A 17,377-nucleotide genomic window follows, 5' to 3' on the forward strand; every position below is an offset into this window, starting at 1 on the left:
TTGCTCGATGTAATAGCCTGTGACACACTGGTAGTGCTCGGGGCCGACCCCAGCAGCCTGGGCTAATGAAGCTCATTCCTTTGCCTCAATCTGCCCCAGTCACAAAGCCCTTGCACGTCGCTTACAAAGGGGGGAAAAAAAATTGCATTATGTCCCTTATATAATCCCCTTTGTTTCTATTTAATTTAATTATGCTGCCCTTAACCTTTTGCTCCAGGATGCTGGGAGCTCCTGCTATATAGAAGGTTGTATTTTGAGATCCAGATTTCCCCGGTATAATCCCAGCTGCTGTCAAGCTTTATGTTTCATGCCTGAAAGACAGCACTTGCAATGCTGGGCCAGCCAATATATTGTGGAGTGGCTTGTGTGTCTGGCATCACTGCCTCCTTAGGTTTATAATCTATGAGCAATTAGTATATAAGCAACTAGTAGCTGCCCAGGGCTAAGATTAAACAATTAGTACTCCACTTGCTTATCCAGAAGGATCCCACAGGCATAGTCCAAGGTCTCTGTTTGTCTAATCAAGGATTAGGAGCAATTAAGTAAAGTAAAATGCAATACTTGCATGATATCCACTAATACCCATCAGCTGGACTGGCACAAAACACTTAAGTGTTTTTAAAATGCAATTGATTTCCTCCAAGGTTAATCCTGCAGGCAGTACATCTAAAGAAAATATTGTACTAGAACCTGGTGTTTATAGACACAGCAGAAAAAAAACATTCCATCTAGTTAACCTATGTAACAGTAAACCACAAATCCAAGTAAATGACCCAGGGTCTGTGCCTCAATGAGCTAGTTTCAACTAGAAGGGGAGAGCTCTTGATCCATCAATTCAAGGATGCAGAACTGAAATGACCTGCAGTCCTATGCCTGAAATTCAGTGAAGGAGTCGTCATATAACCTCTGATTCGTGTTATGTGGGGAGTGACATCAGTTAGTCTTTCAGTCTTTTCTGACAACAGAAAAGAGACACAGAGAGGGTACTTTTGATGACAAACTGGATTATTTTATGCCTGTGTTACTTCTCCCCAAATATTTACAAGGAAGCTCACAGCATCCCGTCTCTCCAGGTGGCAGCTGTCCAGGGAATCTCAGGAACTGGGAGATGGGATGCTTCAGATGCACATGAAAATTCACCTTAAACCCACAAATACTGTGCAGTTGATCCGTGGAAGATATGCAGGGATTGTGCAACCAAATATAAAAGTATTTGTCATAATTTATGATTTTTTTTTCTAATAACTGTTTGAGACCTGTCAAACTTCCCATCCTGTGTTTCTAAATGCTGTAGGTAGAGAGATAAGCAAAAACTGTGCATAGAACAGCTTACATTTAAATTTTATCGTAAGGACCCTGGTAGCATGTCCATGAAATAAAAAAAATTACCATAGTAGGTATAAAACTGCTTATAACAGTCTAATAGGAGCTGTAACTCATACATTGCTAATTCTAATAATAGATTCTATTCAGTGTATATGCTGTCCTGCATGCTCAATTGCTTTTGAAGTATACATTTTGGGTTATGTATGGTTAAATAAGTTCCTGAACATGTAGCACTGAGGGAAAACACCTCAATGTTTCACACTGCTGAGGACTGCAGTAGTTATAAGATTTCATTTCAAGATTTTAATTCACATAAATTCAGGAGCAAAGATTTTTTTAATTTTTGAAGAATAGACTGATGGCTGAGTTGTTGTCAGGTTTCAGTTCTTACAGACTCTGTCTATCTTTACATCTCAACCTGTGACTTAAGGTCCCATGTCCTGTGGGCATCCAAGGTCTATAAAGGATTAAAAATTGTCCTCAAACCTTGGGGACCATGCAGACCTCCTTAGATGGCAGTCCCAAGTCTATTTATTTCCCTCTGTCTGGTCAGTACCTTTGGTCTACCTCATCCTTGGAATCTTCAGGCCTCACAAAAAGCAATGAAGATAATTAGGCCTGGAGAGGGGGAAGGGAAAGGAAAAAACAAAGAGAGGGAGAAAATGGCTGGCACTGGCTCAAAGTGGTACTAGATGAGTAAACACAACATCTCGTATTTTAGTCTGAAATAAGTGAACAAAAAAGAAAAGGGTGAACATGGTTTTTCTGCCTTCAATTACATTTTTAGATAGAATTATTGATTTTAGCCTTATAGACTCTTTAAGTATTGCTTTTGGAGAAGACAGAAGTTCCATTTCAAAAATAAGAAACTTTGATGATAGCTAAGCAGGGCACAGAATACTGTGAGCTTAACTGAACAATGTGCAACGGCTTGTTTTGTCCCTGAGCATGAGCAACAATATATGACCACTGCCTGCCCTTAGATGAAGGTGTTTCTAATATAATAACCCTCTTAAAGGAAGTACCGCAATGCAATATTCACTTATCTATGCCAAAATACCTAACACCATTTCTATTGGTTGATTGAATTATATTATCTGTTCTAAGTATGTTGAACCACTACACTTCTACTAGAAAGGCACTGTAATTATATAATTAATTTTATGGTTCCTTATCAACACGTAAGAAGCTTTCAACAGATACCGAATCTAGTTATACATATTCAAAAGCACAGACGAAGGTGACTTGCCTGTGATTTACACGACACCGATTGTTTGAATTGCAGCCTTTGTTGTACAACACAGAAGTTACAGTTAATAAATCCACATAGTTCCAGAGCTAGCTGCACTTCTGGGCCTGGGGACGTGAAGTTAGTTGGCATGTATCCTATACCTACGCCGCCTATAGAAATTTACATTTCTAAATGCAATTGCAAGCCAAAATCTCTGTTAACCTGATAAATTCTGTTTGGCAAGCAAGAATTACTTGTATGGTTTGGCTAACATAGCAGTTGCCGTTAACTTCCCATTTATGTTTCTTTCCACGTAGAAGCAGAAGGAAGAAGATCCTGAAAGAAAGGATGAGTTGTGATAAAATGTGGATCCAGCCACTCCAGGTGAAACAAGGCATTTAGGTAACCTAGATGGTGCTAGGCACAGGTTGTGCAAGGAACCAGTCCAGCTACAAAATATAGATCCTCCCTTTTAATCTTGATAATGGTTCCTAACTGACAGAAGTAATTATATTGCCCTGCTTTTCTCCCCCTCATTTCCCTCAAATAAAAGTGGCTAAATTGTTCTCATGGAGTGAGTGGGTGTCTCAGGTTTTGTAAGACAGTTCTAAGTGTGCAACATGCTAATTCTGGGTTGAAAGCGATTGAATAACTTGACTGTGATTTTAATATTCTGTCTCCCTTGGGGAGAGTAAAGAAAAAATCATGTAGACTCATTACTGAAGGTAAGGAATGAAGAATGTACATTGGTAATTGTAAAAGAGTAATTCTGCAAAAGTTTATTTCAATTGTTTGGTTTTCTATTTCAGTTGCTTCTTCAGATTTTTTCTGAAATTTGTTCCAATCATTAAAAAATAAATAAATAAAAGAAAAGGTGGTGATAAGAGCTAAAAGTACAATTCCTTAAAGAACCGTGTTATTTCACTTATAATAAAGCAGATGAAGAGGTAAATTGGCCACGGTCCATAACAAATGGAAGGAATACAAAGAAAATCTGAGTAGATCTCAAGTGCTTCCATTTCCTTTAAATCTTAAACTTGTGCTGCCTCCAGCAATGACTGTTTAGAAAAAGAACACTATCAGCCCTAACACTGAAGGACTCATTAAATAGGATTCATCTTGCCTAGCTTTATGAAGTTAAGCATCTAGTCTAAGCTAGTGTCTAGGTTCTCTTGTCAATGAAGTGAGACACACATCACTGGATGTAATTTACACTGTCCATTTAGAGCAAAAATAAATAAATTGTTTAGATTATCCATTTTTAGACAGCTAAAGCAAAGCGAATGAATTAATTCATTGTATCTGAACTATTCTGATGCTCACATCATCCTTTTTTGAGACAGAGAGATGCCGTGGAGCACTTTCTATATCTGTATCTCCACACAGCATAATCCTTAAACCTGTAGATGATAAAAAGAGGCTAGTTTGTTGAAGTAAATAATCTACTTGGAATATACTGAAATAAAGATGAATTAAAAATACTTATGCTTACCTACTACTATGTTTAAGTTGTCCTTTTTCTGTTATGATGTTGTAGTCACATTTTTCCATCCTTCATTTTCAGGTTGTTCTGTTTCTGTATGAGACAGTCACAAACAGAGCAAAAGAAGCCGCTCAAATTAAAAGTACTTTTTTATAGAGTCTGCATGCTCAGTACCCTGTATATATTGCCTGAGCACCCTTTAATGTAAGTAAATATTACTATGCCTTTAAAAAAAAAAAAGTATTTGCAGCGTCACCATATCGGCTATACTGCTTCCAATGACTGAATTACCTGAAAGAGTTAAGCCGAGAGCCGTATGAGCACAGCTGCACTCAAGATAACTTCTTGTTCATTTGTAGGGTCTAGAGCATGTATACATGGGCACTGAGTTTTCCAGGAGCTGGAATCGATGATCCTTTATGGGTTCCTTCCAACTTGAGATATCCTATGATTCTAACATGATCTGGCTGGGCTCACACAGGAATTCAAAGGCTGAGAAAGAATACAATACATTTCTAAACCCTGGAATAAAATCCTAAGTGCTGTTTTAATTAAAGATGTCTTGAGAGGGGCAGTGCAACTGTCTGATAATCACCTACAATCAACAAGGCAGGGAAAAATCACAGGAGAGCAACGATGTCTACAGGCCAATGCTATGCTAAGATGCACTCTGAAAAAGAAAAAACACAAACTTGTATCAGTCAAGGAATTACCAGCAGTAAAAGAAAAATATTAGTGGTCTTGTACAAGTCTGGTGAAATCTCTTCTAGATGATGGTGCAAACTGTCGGTTGCCTTTTCCACAGAAAGATTCATTCAGAACTGAAGAGGGAGAGTGACTTGGTAGATCAGTGAAATGCTATGTTGATCAGACACTAAAGAAACCTAGCACATTATCAGGTGATGTTTCCAGTGTTTTTCACCAAACAAAAAGTCAAGAACCAACACAACTGTAATGTATATGTATGTATTTAAATTTTGCAGAGCAGTATGATTTTTTTGCTGTTCTTTGTGGCGAGTGTGAAGAAATACTATGTTTGCTCCCGGTGATGAAGTGCTTAAAGACAGGAAGTACTTCTCATGAGATCTAGTGAAAGAAGCATATGTTATGCCCATAATGTTATAGAAGCAACTTCTCAGGAAGATAATTGATAGTGTTGTGCAATGTGTTTTCACCTGCTATTTCATGTGACTTGTCTGTACCTGTTGACATACCTTAGATGGGAAGGCTGGGTGGATCTCTATCTTATGAGGAAAGTAGTAATAACCATTTTTCTCCAAATATTACCATAGACAAAACTTTTACAAATGTTGTCTGCAAGTCTCTGCAGAGTGTGGACAAAGTCTACAAGCTCCATGTGCAGGAAATCATTGCTGGCTTACGAGCATTGTGCTGCTTCGTCTCTTGGAATTTGCAGTTCCTGTCCTGTATAGGAAAAAGAGTGGGTGGGTGCAGTGGCATAACAAAAAAATCACAGAATCACAGAATGGTTTGAGTTGGAAGGGACCGTAAGGATCACCTAGTCCACTCCCCTGCCAGAGGCAGGGACACTTTCCACCAGCCCAGGCTGCTCCCAGCCCCGTCCAGCCTGGCCCTGAGCACTGCCAGGGATGGGGCACCCACAGCTGCTCTGGGCAGCCTGGGCCAGCGCCTTGCCACCCTTGTAGCAAAGAATTTCTGAGGGATTTCAGCCTCTCCTTGACCCCTTTCGTGTACAGAGGACAGCGTTACATGTAAACTTTCAAATAGCCATAACTCCTACCTGTGCTGGTTTGCACGGATTACATCAAGTAGCTGGAAATAGGATTCTCTTCCATGCATTTGAAGGCAGGGAGGTGAAAGTGTAGTGCCAGGATCCTGGCCAAAAGACTAAAAGCATCCAGACTTTGAGACAGTCTGGTAATCTGTATGGGGTGATCTACGGCCACATAAAATTGAAGCATCCACTCAAAGTGTGTATCTCAATGCACTGTCCAGAGAGTGTCTAACTGGTCTCCTAAGGTAGGTAGCTAACAGAAGTTAGACACTTAAAGTTAGGTATGATGAGTCTAGACCTAAATGTTTGGCCTTGTAGGGAAAACATAGACAAATTCTGTTCACTGCAATTCTAAAATAAAATAAGAGTGTCTGTGTATGCATGGAGAGAGGGCGGATGAGGCTGTCTGGTAGATCAGAACATCATTCAAACAAGGTAAAGATCCGGGCATAACCTTTAACCGTTTCCTGATTTTCAGTTGTTGGAGTTTATAGAACAGCTATGGAACAGGATAACATGAAAGTTATGTAGATCGATAAAGCTTGCAGTTGCAGTATTTCCTGTTTGTTCTAATAAGACAGTAATGCTTCCAGTGGGAGTAAGTGATCACGCACCTAATTCTACGTGTAGGTTTTATGTGATTCTTTATTAGGCCTTCCCTTTCTGTCCTCTGTTGGAGTAGCAAGGTAATTGCTGTCATGCACTGTAAAGCGAGGTGTGAGAAACAAGGCTGATGAGAGAAATCACTTCCACAGTGATGTTACAAAATCTATTATGCAGCAACTTTAAGTACGTGTCCGTAACTTTTGTATCCAACACCTTTTTCAGCTTATCTTCCATTTACCCTATTAACAGTACTGGAAGTTACTCCACATTAACACACCCCAGGTAGCAGAGTGTTAGGTGAATGCCTGTTTTCTTTGCTGCGTTGCCTGAGTTGGAGAGAAACTCAACAAATTAAGTCAGACTGTTTGGGTACTGAATGAGCTATCCTCCCTTACTTGCAACATGTAGTAATGGTTCCCATAAACCATCATGCCATTCTTCATATAGTTCAAGTTTTTCTCTTCCATGTTCTTGTGACATAGTATTCATAGCTTGGCTCAAATGACTTTCAAACGTGTTTTGAGTTTCCATGGCTCTGGGAAGCTCCTCCTTCATCTTGACGTTCCTACCTGCCTTGTTCAGACATGTGGAGCTACGTATTTAGTGACTCTTCAGCACTAAATTTGTGACAGGGAACTTCTGGTCTGATTTAGACAGAAGTATGGTGCTTTGAAAACCAAGTTGGAATTAAGTAAATGGGAATAATGCAAGGTTTTCCTAAGAGTTTAGGTTGTTAAGAGTGAGGGGAAATAGCTGGCAGAATGCTTCCATACGTTTCTGTAATTTCTTCAAGGGATTAAGGCATCCACCCCAAGCTTGTGGGTGCAGTTATCACCAAAACAGGGCATAATCAGCTGTACTAGCCAAAAAGGGTGTAACATGGTACGACAGAAAAGAGATTATATCACTCTTTCTATTCAGCAAGTCTGTGCTGCAGATCTTGAGTCATACACTGATGCTTTCTGGGGGGCAGTAGATAAGATCTGTTATTGTGAAAGAACACGTTACATCATATGAAGATGTAAAGATACGATTCTGTCAATGCCACCCTTCCATTCATACTGTAAAACCTTGTATCTGTGTTTCTGCACTGATATCTCATGCGAACATGGCAGCCATAGCACAACTGTTTATGTGACCATCTGGAGTGGTGAGCAGCAGCAAGTTACTGGGCATAAGCATAGGAAGTCGTTCAGTCAGAATACAGAGGATTTTTTCCAGCTGTTTCATACATTCTTTGTCTCTTTACTGACCTCCACTAGGTTACATCACTTACTCTCTCAGAAATTTCTGCAAAGTGGCACAAACAGAAACCACCTTTGCTGCATCGTTATCAAGAGGACCTCTCAGCACAGTGCTGGGTAACTAGTGGAGTGCACCCAAATAATGGGGAGCATCTGGAAAGAATGTGGCTAGCATCAGCTCTGTGCCACATCAGCTGCTCCACTAAAGCACTAGTTATCAGAGCCTTGCTCACCCGATCTTTTGTAGACCTGTGTTCAGGACCATTAACAAAATGCAATGAATTTCTAAAGATTTACTAAAGGTCCTTGCCAGCATTGTTACTGCTCCAACACAACTCTCCTGTGTGGCTCTAGAGGAAGTGTTCGGATTAAGCTATATGCCACTGGTGATCTTTTCCCTAAAACATGTTCTTCAATTCAAGGCTAAAAGGGAGAGTTCATGGTCATCGAGTATTTCCACGAAGCAACAACAGTTGCAGTGTTTTGAACTGGAGGGGAATACGGATCAGCACACTTAGGATTCATTTTTTATGCATACGGTGTGCCACCACCCCTGAGGATTTTTGTAGTGTTCTTGTAATCAGCTTTTATGAAAGGTATAAAGAGGTTAAGAGATGCTCTGCTATACTCTTACACAGGTCCATTGCTATTTACATTTGTCAATCTGATCAATGACCAATGAAAATGATGGGGGACCCACAATTTCTCTTGGCAACTTGTTCCATTGTCTCACCACAATTATAAAAAAAAAAAAAAAAAAAAAGGCTAAAGCCTTTGGGATTACTCTTATCTCCCGATCTTGCTTTTGCAGCTCCTGTGAACTGCAGGGATTGCTTGCAGCCAGGGTAAAGTGGGGAAGCTGCCACAAGTAGTGCATCAATCAACCCTGTAGCAACCACAGCAGCTGCTTCCAGGAACATACCTTTAGGAAATGTGTCCCTCCTAAATGCCGCCCAGCATCACTCGGACAGAAAGCAAATTCCCAAGCAGTTTTCCAAGCAAGCTTCTGTAGTTATTGCATGTGCTTCTTCTGACCCTCAAGATGGACAAACCTGAAAAAAATCAGCCAGTTAACGAGTGTCCAACTGCTAGCGAGTTTGTGGGCAAAAATTGTGCTCATCACGTTTCCTTGCCTGACTGCTATTTTAATGCCATGGAAACTTGTGGTAAACACACACCAAACGTTCAGCAAGCTCCTTGGGAGTTCTTGCCTTCTGGTATATGCAGGAAAGGTAGAAAATGGTGGTAAATTAACATCTATACAAAAACCATCTATACAAAGAAGTGATTGCTTCCTTTCTTTGACAGAAAAAAAAAAAAAAAAAAAAGACAGATAGTTCCCTGATCTTCCGTAGTTAAGGGATGTTTGAGGTTCATGGAAATAATTTTGAGCCCATTATTGTTTCAAATTCTGTATTAGCTGGACTTTGCATTCTGTATTTTCCATTATTCATTTCTCTAGTTAGTACCGTCAGATTTCTTTCATTTTAGCATGCTGGAATACCCCAGAGAATGGACGAACTTGGAAAACACAGATATTTTGTTTCTGGGATCTGTGCTGGTCCTTATAGATTGGTCCCATGGCCAAATCATTACGCCCTGCAAGACTTCAGCTGCCAGCTCAGCTGTCCTCACACCTGAGTGTGAAGCATATTAAATAGGCTGTGCACTATAACGGGAAAATGCCTGTTTATTTCCTGCTCTCTCTTTTTAAGCACGTATGATAAAAATCCAGCTCAAGGGCTGTAAGTGAAATTAATAGGAAGAGGGTTTACTTTGCTCCAGAGATGCTGAAGAACACATAAATCTTCATCAGCTCAGTGCTTTTGGACAGCAACAGCATCATCGCTTCCAACAAGACACAATATTCAGAATCTATTTATTCTAAGGCAAACTGATACCTGTGATACTGGAGTTATCTTGTCCTGCTTGAGCTCTGCATCCTCACAAGCTGTGCATCTTGGCCTCAGCAAAAACTGTGGAAGAGAGTAGAAGTTGGAATATTTGCTAATAGGTATGTCTATAGTGCAGATTCATGTAATCCAGTGCAGAGAAAGCCATGCTGGCACTAGTCAGCAAGGTAAATTTGTGTGTGTGGGGACTTCTGCGTTCTCCTGTGTAGCCTGATCATGTGTGCACATTCTGGTTTGGAGCAAACTTGATTATATCCACACCGAGTTGCTTTGGGAATATATCCAGGACATTGTGGGTGAAGTAAGGAACTCTTCATTACTAAGAGCAGTTTCATGAGACACTGTAAATTCAGCAGGCTCTTTGGTTAATCTGGGAGGCAGACAAAAAGAAGTGAAAGAAGCATTCATTAAGAAAATCTGTAATGCTTTAGTGAGGTCTGTACATTTTGGAATAGGTCAGTTGCTTAGTCTTTTGGATGTATATTTTAAGAAAAATTAAGAAATTATCTTAGTTTGACTGGAAGATTTTACCAAGAGCATATAGCCCTGAAAGATAGTAACTTAGGAAAGGATGAAAAACACAGAAGGCTCTTGGTAAGAAGAGAAACCTGAGGAATGGAAAAACGAGTACAATTAATGCCACAGTATTAGTAAGGGTGACACTGCACAAAACTGTGGAGTCCTTTTATTGCTGCTTTTTGTTGTGGTGTTTTCTCAAAAAAGATAGAAAAGCAGAGTTAAGGAGCAAAGTGACTTAGAAAAAGAGGAGTAACAGTCCTGAGATTGGAATTTTTGGCTGAATTTGGCAAAATTTGGTTGAATTTTGGAGACTGTAAAAACATCTGGTGTTGCAACATCATGAAATAACCAGGTACTGGGAGCAGATTATTTTGCAGAGAAACTGCTTGCTGATTTTTCGGATTCATCAGTGATGGTGATTACGTGCACAGTATTTAAACCCACTGTATGTTACAGATAGGCCTCCAGTGTTAGTCACACAGTTGCCCAAATCTGTGTTATTTTGGGGCAGAGGACAGAGATTAGCTAAACAACTTCATTTTGTCACACAACTATTCTTAATAAGTATTTGCACAGAGTCACTCTGGGGCTGGAATGCAGTAAGGCACTGGTTCTGGCCTGTTTAGGATGACTAAATTAAATCAGATGAAAGATGGTGGAAAAGCAGGCACACGAGCAGATCAGTTAAGTTGAAGGCATGGATGTACAAAAGCAATTTCTTCCACAGTTGGAGAATTTCTGGGAAAATTCCTTTTCTACAGACTGAATTAACGGCTCAGCTCAGTCTCAGCTGTGCTTCAGGCCTCCAACTGCCCCCTTTGTGCTCTGTCAATGCCATGATCTCCTTCCCTGTCCCCAGCCCTGCCTAGAGGCTATCACACCATTGCTTTTTCATGCTCATGTCTTTGAGAGATCAATAACACCAGGCCTGTACTTAGAAATAAATGCAAGGACACAATTCATTTCTGAATACTTCCAAGTACTAGAGGAAAACCAAAGTTCTCTGATTCATCTCTTGATGAAATGCTTCCTGTCCTAGTTAATTTGGAAGTCGAGGTGTCTACCCAGTGAATAAGACAAACCATGTATTTCTTTTAAGCAGTCGGATTCAAAGGACAATTTTCTTCTGACAAATTGCACAACAAAGAGGATTGCGGTCTGCTGATAAGACAGGTCTTTTGGGCACCTGGATGTCCCGGAAGATGGAAAAATCACTAATACTGGTGCTGAGAAGACGGAAAGAAGAAAGGCATGGGAACTAGGCTCTGCTTTAGGCATATGATGGAGACTGATACATTTTTGAGTTATGGAGCTTGCAATACCAGTAGTAATTGCAGTAGTGGAAGTCAGACCTCTTCTGTATGCCAGCTGATTTAAGAGTACAGGACAAACACAAGAAAAAAAAAAAAAAGTGGTCAACAAAAGCTTGAGGAGCTAGAAAGGTAAACCAGCCATCTTTGCTGTTGTGGCTCCTCTGGAGTCACTGTCTTGCTGTGCACAGCAGATTGAGGTTAGTAACACAGAATTTGTTTTTCTTACCTCTTCCTTTACTCTCATACATTTGCAGGATGCCTTTGTAGCATTCCATGTTGACAAGGTGCTGGTAAGCAAGTACTTGGAGTCGCTGCAGATTGGGGAGCTGGCACCAGATCAACGCAGTATCGAGCCCACTAAAAATATAAGTCTATTCTTGTACATCAGAACAAAGGTAGATTAAAGGGAAATATTCTAAAATTAGACCTTGTTCTTCTGTATCAGCATAGCCCCTGGAAGAATGTGATCCAGGTTCTTCACAATTTTTTGTGTTACTGCTTAGAAACAATACATGAATATTAGTCTTAATCCACATGATGTGGCTGAGAATAAGATTCCTGAAGGTGACTTTTTTTATCACAGTAACTCTAAATAAATATCAGAGCCTTGTTTTGCTCCAATGAGTAACACAGCTATCACCTTTTCTCCTTTCCCTTGCTTTGAAAAAGAGCTAACCAAACATTATGTAGTTCTTTTCAGCTGGTAGTAAACTCTCAGACTGTTCTCCCTCCTGTTGAGGGAGAGACAGCAGGATTGAGTGTTTCAGCCTTGAATTAAGTTTCATTGCCCTTTTGGACAGCCTGTTATAGCAGTCTCAAGGTCATTCACAGGATGATCATTCACAGAAGGACTGTCAGAGTAACCAGTCTGGTATGTCAAAGAAAACCTCATGAAAGAGGCATGGAAAACAGAATGGGAAGTCTCAGAGTACAAATATTCCCTGGGCTGTATGGTCCTCATTGCTTCCCACTACCCAAGACTTTGTTTTCTCCATTCCTTCTAGCCTGCCCTGACTTTTCGTTTGCATAGTCCCACAGGACATGCTGAAGGGGGGCAAGATGATACGTGGCCCCATGCAACTCGGACATTAGAAATACAATTCGGTGCAGTCTGGCTGTCCCAGAGTGCCACGACCACACCTTCCTATGTAGGTGGGAACCTCGTGAACCCTCTTACCCATCCATGGACATGCCTTGCCTATTTCTTAATTCCATAGCTGGCCTGCACCAGAGCCTGCATGTGCCTGGCTCCATGCTGACTCCATTTCCCCAAAAAAGACTGGGAAAGTAGGCTGGCAAGCTACTTTGTGGGTTGGGTTGCATGGAGACAGGAATCAGGCTTGGGAGGTGTCTGCAGAGCTGGCAAAGACAAAGGTGGGTTGGCCTCGCACCTGCACTGCGCTCATTTCTTCTTCCATCCTCCTTCCTCAGTGCTCTCCAGCCTGAGGCTGACTCGGCTGTAGGTCCTATTTTTCATACAGGCATTTAACCCTCCCCTTTTCATCTTGGGAAGAGTAAAGTGAAGACCTATATTGATTATTGGGACTGGTGGCAGAAACGGAATAATTTCGTTCAAAAGTCCTACCACAAGATGGCACACTATGTTCATGCACATACAGTACAACCTCCACTAGGCACAACTTCCATCCGAGCCCTACTACCTGCCAAGAAGATGATGGAAGAAGCACCAAAGACATAGTTTTAGGGATTGGGAGTACAGACATCGTGCTGTGATGACTGCTGCTTGTTCGTCCGCTCTGCCTACCTTATCAGGCAAAGACATAGGGAAGAAGGGGCAGGCGGGGAGGAAAAGAAGAGAAAAAAGCCATGACTTTTTAACCAGTATTATAACTTAAACCTTGAAATATCTAATTTCACAAAATTAATTATAAATGTGGTAAGAACACAAAGCCGAAGAAATTCACCAGCTAAAATTCATATCTATTCACCATCAAAACTATTTTTATTATAACTTATAGATCACACCATCTTTTAATGGAGGAAATGTTCTGGTATAGTTATTACTGCATCATTCCATTCCAACCCAGAATGAGGGGATCTGTGACAGTAATTTCCTTCCTACCATATCCCAACATAGTTTTTTCTTATGGGCTGTTACCTCTTTTCTGGCTTGTCATAAACATATCCAGAACTACTTTCCAGTAATCACTTATTTATTTTCCTCTACTGGAGAAAAATTTCATGCTTGCTTAATGGTTTACGTCTGAAGGACTTTACAAAGCTGTAAGGCATTAAAGCCTTACACTAATGCAATGAGGGTTTATAGAAAAGGCATATTCTGTATGTAAACTAATAGGACAGGCACAGGCACACAAGAGGGGGACAGTAGGAATGAGGGTTGTGGGAACTGTGCAAGAAAAGTGCCTCTGGAGAAGAAAGAATGGAAACGAGCAAGTTTCTTGTGCAGATTGCATAGTTTCCACTCAGCATTTTTTCTGCTGTTTCTTTCCACAGCTTGGGATCAAAAAGAAAAAATACATGCCATACAATCACCAACACAAATACTTCTTCATCAGCGAGTATCCCATTCTCCTGCAATACCACAAAGGGTACTAATGGGGCTTGTAGATCTTACTTTTGACCTTTTGGACTTGAGCAGAACTAAGGCACCTGCATCAAAGAACATAATAATCAAAGATCGTAATAATCAGTTTGCATCTAATTTTTGGAGGAGTTGAAGACCTGGCTGGATAAAATCCTGAGTATGCTGGTCTGACCTCATAGCTGATGCTGCTCTGAGATCCTGAGGTCCTTTCCATACTGAATCATATTATCCTATGTGAGATGAGGTTTCTATACCCTTCTTGCTCAAAGAATATTAATTCAGCTTGAAAATTTCTAACCAAATGGCTTAAGTTTGTTCCAGGGTAGAAAAAATAGTGGGGTATGCTTATCCCAGGTCAGCTTAGAACTGAACTGCTTTGCAAAAATAAGTCTACCTCTATTTGGACAGAGAAAAGGAGAAAGACTTAACTCACTCAGGAATTTACTTGGGAGAGTGAGATGAGGGCTCCAAGGACTGTTTATGTGAGCTGTATAATGTATGGCTATTAAAGTGCATCAACAAGAGGAAAAACCTCAGAATGCCTCCACTGCCAGCGCCCTGATCTCTAGGCTCACTCCTGCCCTCTTCTTTCCATCTTAGTGAAGCTTTATTCTTTTTGCAATGCAGCACAATTTCAACATGGGACAAGGAGGTATTACCTCTTGCATCTCTCCAGAGTAGTCTGAAGCCTGCTGCTTGGGATGCTTGCCTGAAGGCAGCAGTATGAATCTGAAACCCAAACACCCAGCAGAAATGGGCACTTTCAAGGTGTGATTCATTTGACCTATGTTTTTTCCCCTTGACCTCTGAAGGTGGCAGGAACTGCACCCCAGCAGTGCCGGTTCTCTCGAGTGACTAGACAGAACTAGCAGGGCTAGTTCAGATGCGTGTATCTCAGATAGGCAACTCCAAGATGCCAAGTTCAGGAAGGTGATTCTATCCTAGATCTTCCATGTCCTCCACAGTGGCTCTGAGCTACACCATACCACATCTTCCCATAGTATTCAAATTTAAGTAACAGTCTGGTTTTTAGTGGTTTCTTCTTGGTTTGTTTTTGAAATGTAAGTAAGTTTTTGAAGTGTTAAGATGTTCATTTGGAAGATGAAGGTTGAGTTTGAATTCTTGCAACCCAAAATCCCTAGTAGGCAAGGGATTTTGTACTCCTGATGTTCCCCTGCTTTGAACAATTGAGTGGGGAGCCTGATAAGCTTTGGGGCTGTGGCTTGAGAACAAACTCCTCTGTGGTTGTTTCTCAGTTAAAAGCCTAAAATGAAATCTTAGGTTTCTAAGCTCTATCAGCTTATGGACAGACCTAGAAATGTGTAGAAGCACTAATACAACATCCTAACCAGTACCAGTCAGTGGCTTTCTCGCAAAGTGGTTACCTGTGATACTGAAAATGATTATTAAGTTTCTGCCTTATTTTTCAGGTTTCTACACACCCCTTTTTTGGTTTGACTCTTTTCTAAAAGAAGCCACTCATGGCCATATCTGTCCATGAGGAAGTGGAAGGCAATAATACTACCTGTGTTGACAGGTGACAGCAGTACCAGGCTGTCCTGAACCAATCTTTCTGTCTTACCGTTGTTTTACCTCTTGAGGTCAGCAGGCTCCCAGATTGCTTACTGTTTGCGCTGATGCACACCGATTGTCATCCAGAAAATTCTGCAGTCCTAAAACTTCTCAGACTATTCTCCATATTGAGTAGCTGTTCAGGAATTCTTTGCTTCCAATTGGATTATCTGTCATTCAGTCCGTGACATTACCAGTGATAATGAATTCTCCCTTACAGCTCTTCCTCCACTCCTGTTTCCCACCTACTTCCACTACCACACATTTTATATTGCATACACAAAACTGTACTGGGCAGTAAGTATGCGACTTGTGCAACCAAGAAGGGGTCAGGTGTGGGCCTTCTACCTTTCTTCTGAATGTGCAGCCAGCTTCTGTCCAGAGCTCAGTCCCTGCTGTGTGACACTGCGTGCTGTTCAGTTAAGCCTAATATGACAGTGTTTGGTGCAGTGTTTTCAGTGGCTCTGCGTGCTTTCTGCCAAACCAATCACGTTCCTCAGGTCCATGATAAAGGCCTGAAAACAAGCAACAGACTGTTTGGCTTGTAGTGCTTTGCCTTGTTTGCAGAACCACGGAGCATACTGCCTCCTTTGGTTTGGGAAGCAAACTGGAAGGTCCACTGTGGTCAGGAATGGGAGGATGGGGATTTATAGGAACCGCTGTCCTTGATTTGTTAGCAGCATGCATACACTTGGCATAATTTCCTATACCAGGCAGCCAGAATTAATGCTTCATTCTTCCTTCTCTGGCCTGTGTTACACATACAGGAAGAAGAGCAACTTCCAGCCAAAATGAGAGCGTTGGTCCAGCATTTAGTTCACTGTGGAGTCCTGGGCAATGATTTGATACAAGTCTTCAGCTCTTGTTTCTGAATACACAGTCTCTTGCTAATATACCAATCTACTTACTAGGCAATGAGTGATCAGACTCATCTGTTATAGCAAGCTGTGAAAAGTATTATTAGCTTATGTTAACTTGGATTGTTCCAGATGATTCAATTCAGCAAAACCCTATAAAAGCTGAATGTAAATTGTTTTCTTGTATATATATTATGAAGCTTAGAAAAAGAGTTAAGCACGTTTAACTTATGATTTTCTTTTCTTGTTGTCTCTGGGTTTGATAGGACTTGGCCTGGATGCTGACCTTCTATATCAGATTTTTTTATTTATGGATCACTATTAGAAATCAAGAGTCTTCTAGCATATTACTTTATGTTCAGGTGATATCTTTTTAGATGGTTCTTCCACCTTCCTCCATGTATTCTTTCTGCCTGCCTGCCTTTCTCTGCCTTTGCTTATCTTTCCATTTTCTCCTTTACCATCTCATTTTTTGCTTAGTTTTTTAATTCCGTAAAATTAAACTAAGACTGTTCTGCTCAGTTGCCAGTTCAAGTTTTATGTTGCCTCATTGGCTCTGGCAGCAAAGACACTTCACTGAGTGCTGACCAAACTGAGAAATATTTAGCTAATATTCAGTACTTTGGGTGTTGGGTCTACTACTTGATTAGAGAAAGAAGATTTAACAGCTTAGCCTGGGCTTACAGATGCCCAGGCATTACCCAGCAGCATTGGCCTGAATGGACAATATGCTCTGCACTTGGATTGTTTTACTGATTGTAATCAGTTTGGTCCTTGGCTACACATAAAACAAGATGAACACCAGGCTATGTCAGTTTTATAACAAAACATATTAAATAATGATGAATTTCATAAGGAAGTATGAAACTTCCAGGTTTTGGAAGTTCTTCCAGGTGTGAATTAGCAAGGCTGGTGTTCAGCCATGTGTCTGTAAGTCTGGCTATGCTGTTATGTCAATGGCTTGTCACTGAGCTTGTCACCTGTTACTGAA

The 17,377-nt window shown here is 40.8% G+C and overlaps 1 protein-coding gene and 1 long non-coding RNA gene across 2 annotated transcripts in view; one reads left to right on the forward strand and one right to left on the reverse strand.

Moving 5' to 3' along the window:
* The window catches only part of LOC130156374 (acyl-CoA (8-3)-desaturase-like), a 47,982-nt gene that overhangs the window by 28,633 nt on the left and 1,972 nt on the right, over positions 1-17,377 (forward strand). The window contains 4 exon segments of the mRNA XM_056354819.1: positions 13,867-13,927; positions 15,750-15,826; positions 16,653-16,690; positions 16,692-16,748. Coding sequence (XP_056210794.1) covers positions 13,867-13,927; positions 15,750-15,826; positions 16,653-16,690; positions 16,692-16,748 — 233 coding nt within the window.
* The window catches only part of LOC130156375 (uncharacterized), a 42,189-nt gene that overhangs the window by 21,369 nt on the left and 3,443 nt on the right, over positions 1-17,377 (reverse strand). The window contains exons 2-5 of the long non-coding RNA XR_008824395.1: positions 9,548-9,622; positions 8,569-8,698; positions 4,332-5,465; positions 4,050-4,133 (exon numbers count right to left, since the gene is read on the reverse strand). This is a non-coding gene — a long non-coding RNA (uncharacterized LOC130156375). The remainder of the gene's footprint in view (positions 1-4,049; positions 4,134-4,331; positions 5,466-8,568; positions 8,699-9,547; positions 9,623-17,377) is intronic.

Source organism: Falco biarmicus, chromosome 10 (genome assembly GCF_023638135.1).
Source record: "Falco biarmicus isolate bFalBia1 chromosome 10, bFalBia1.pri, whole genome shotgun sequence".
Lineage (NCBI taxonomy): Eukaryota > Metazoa > Chordata > Aves > Falconiformes > Falconidae > Falco > Falco biarmicus.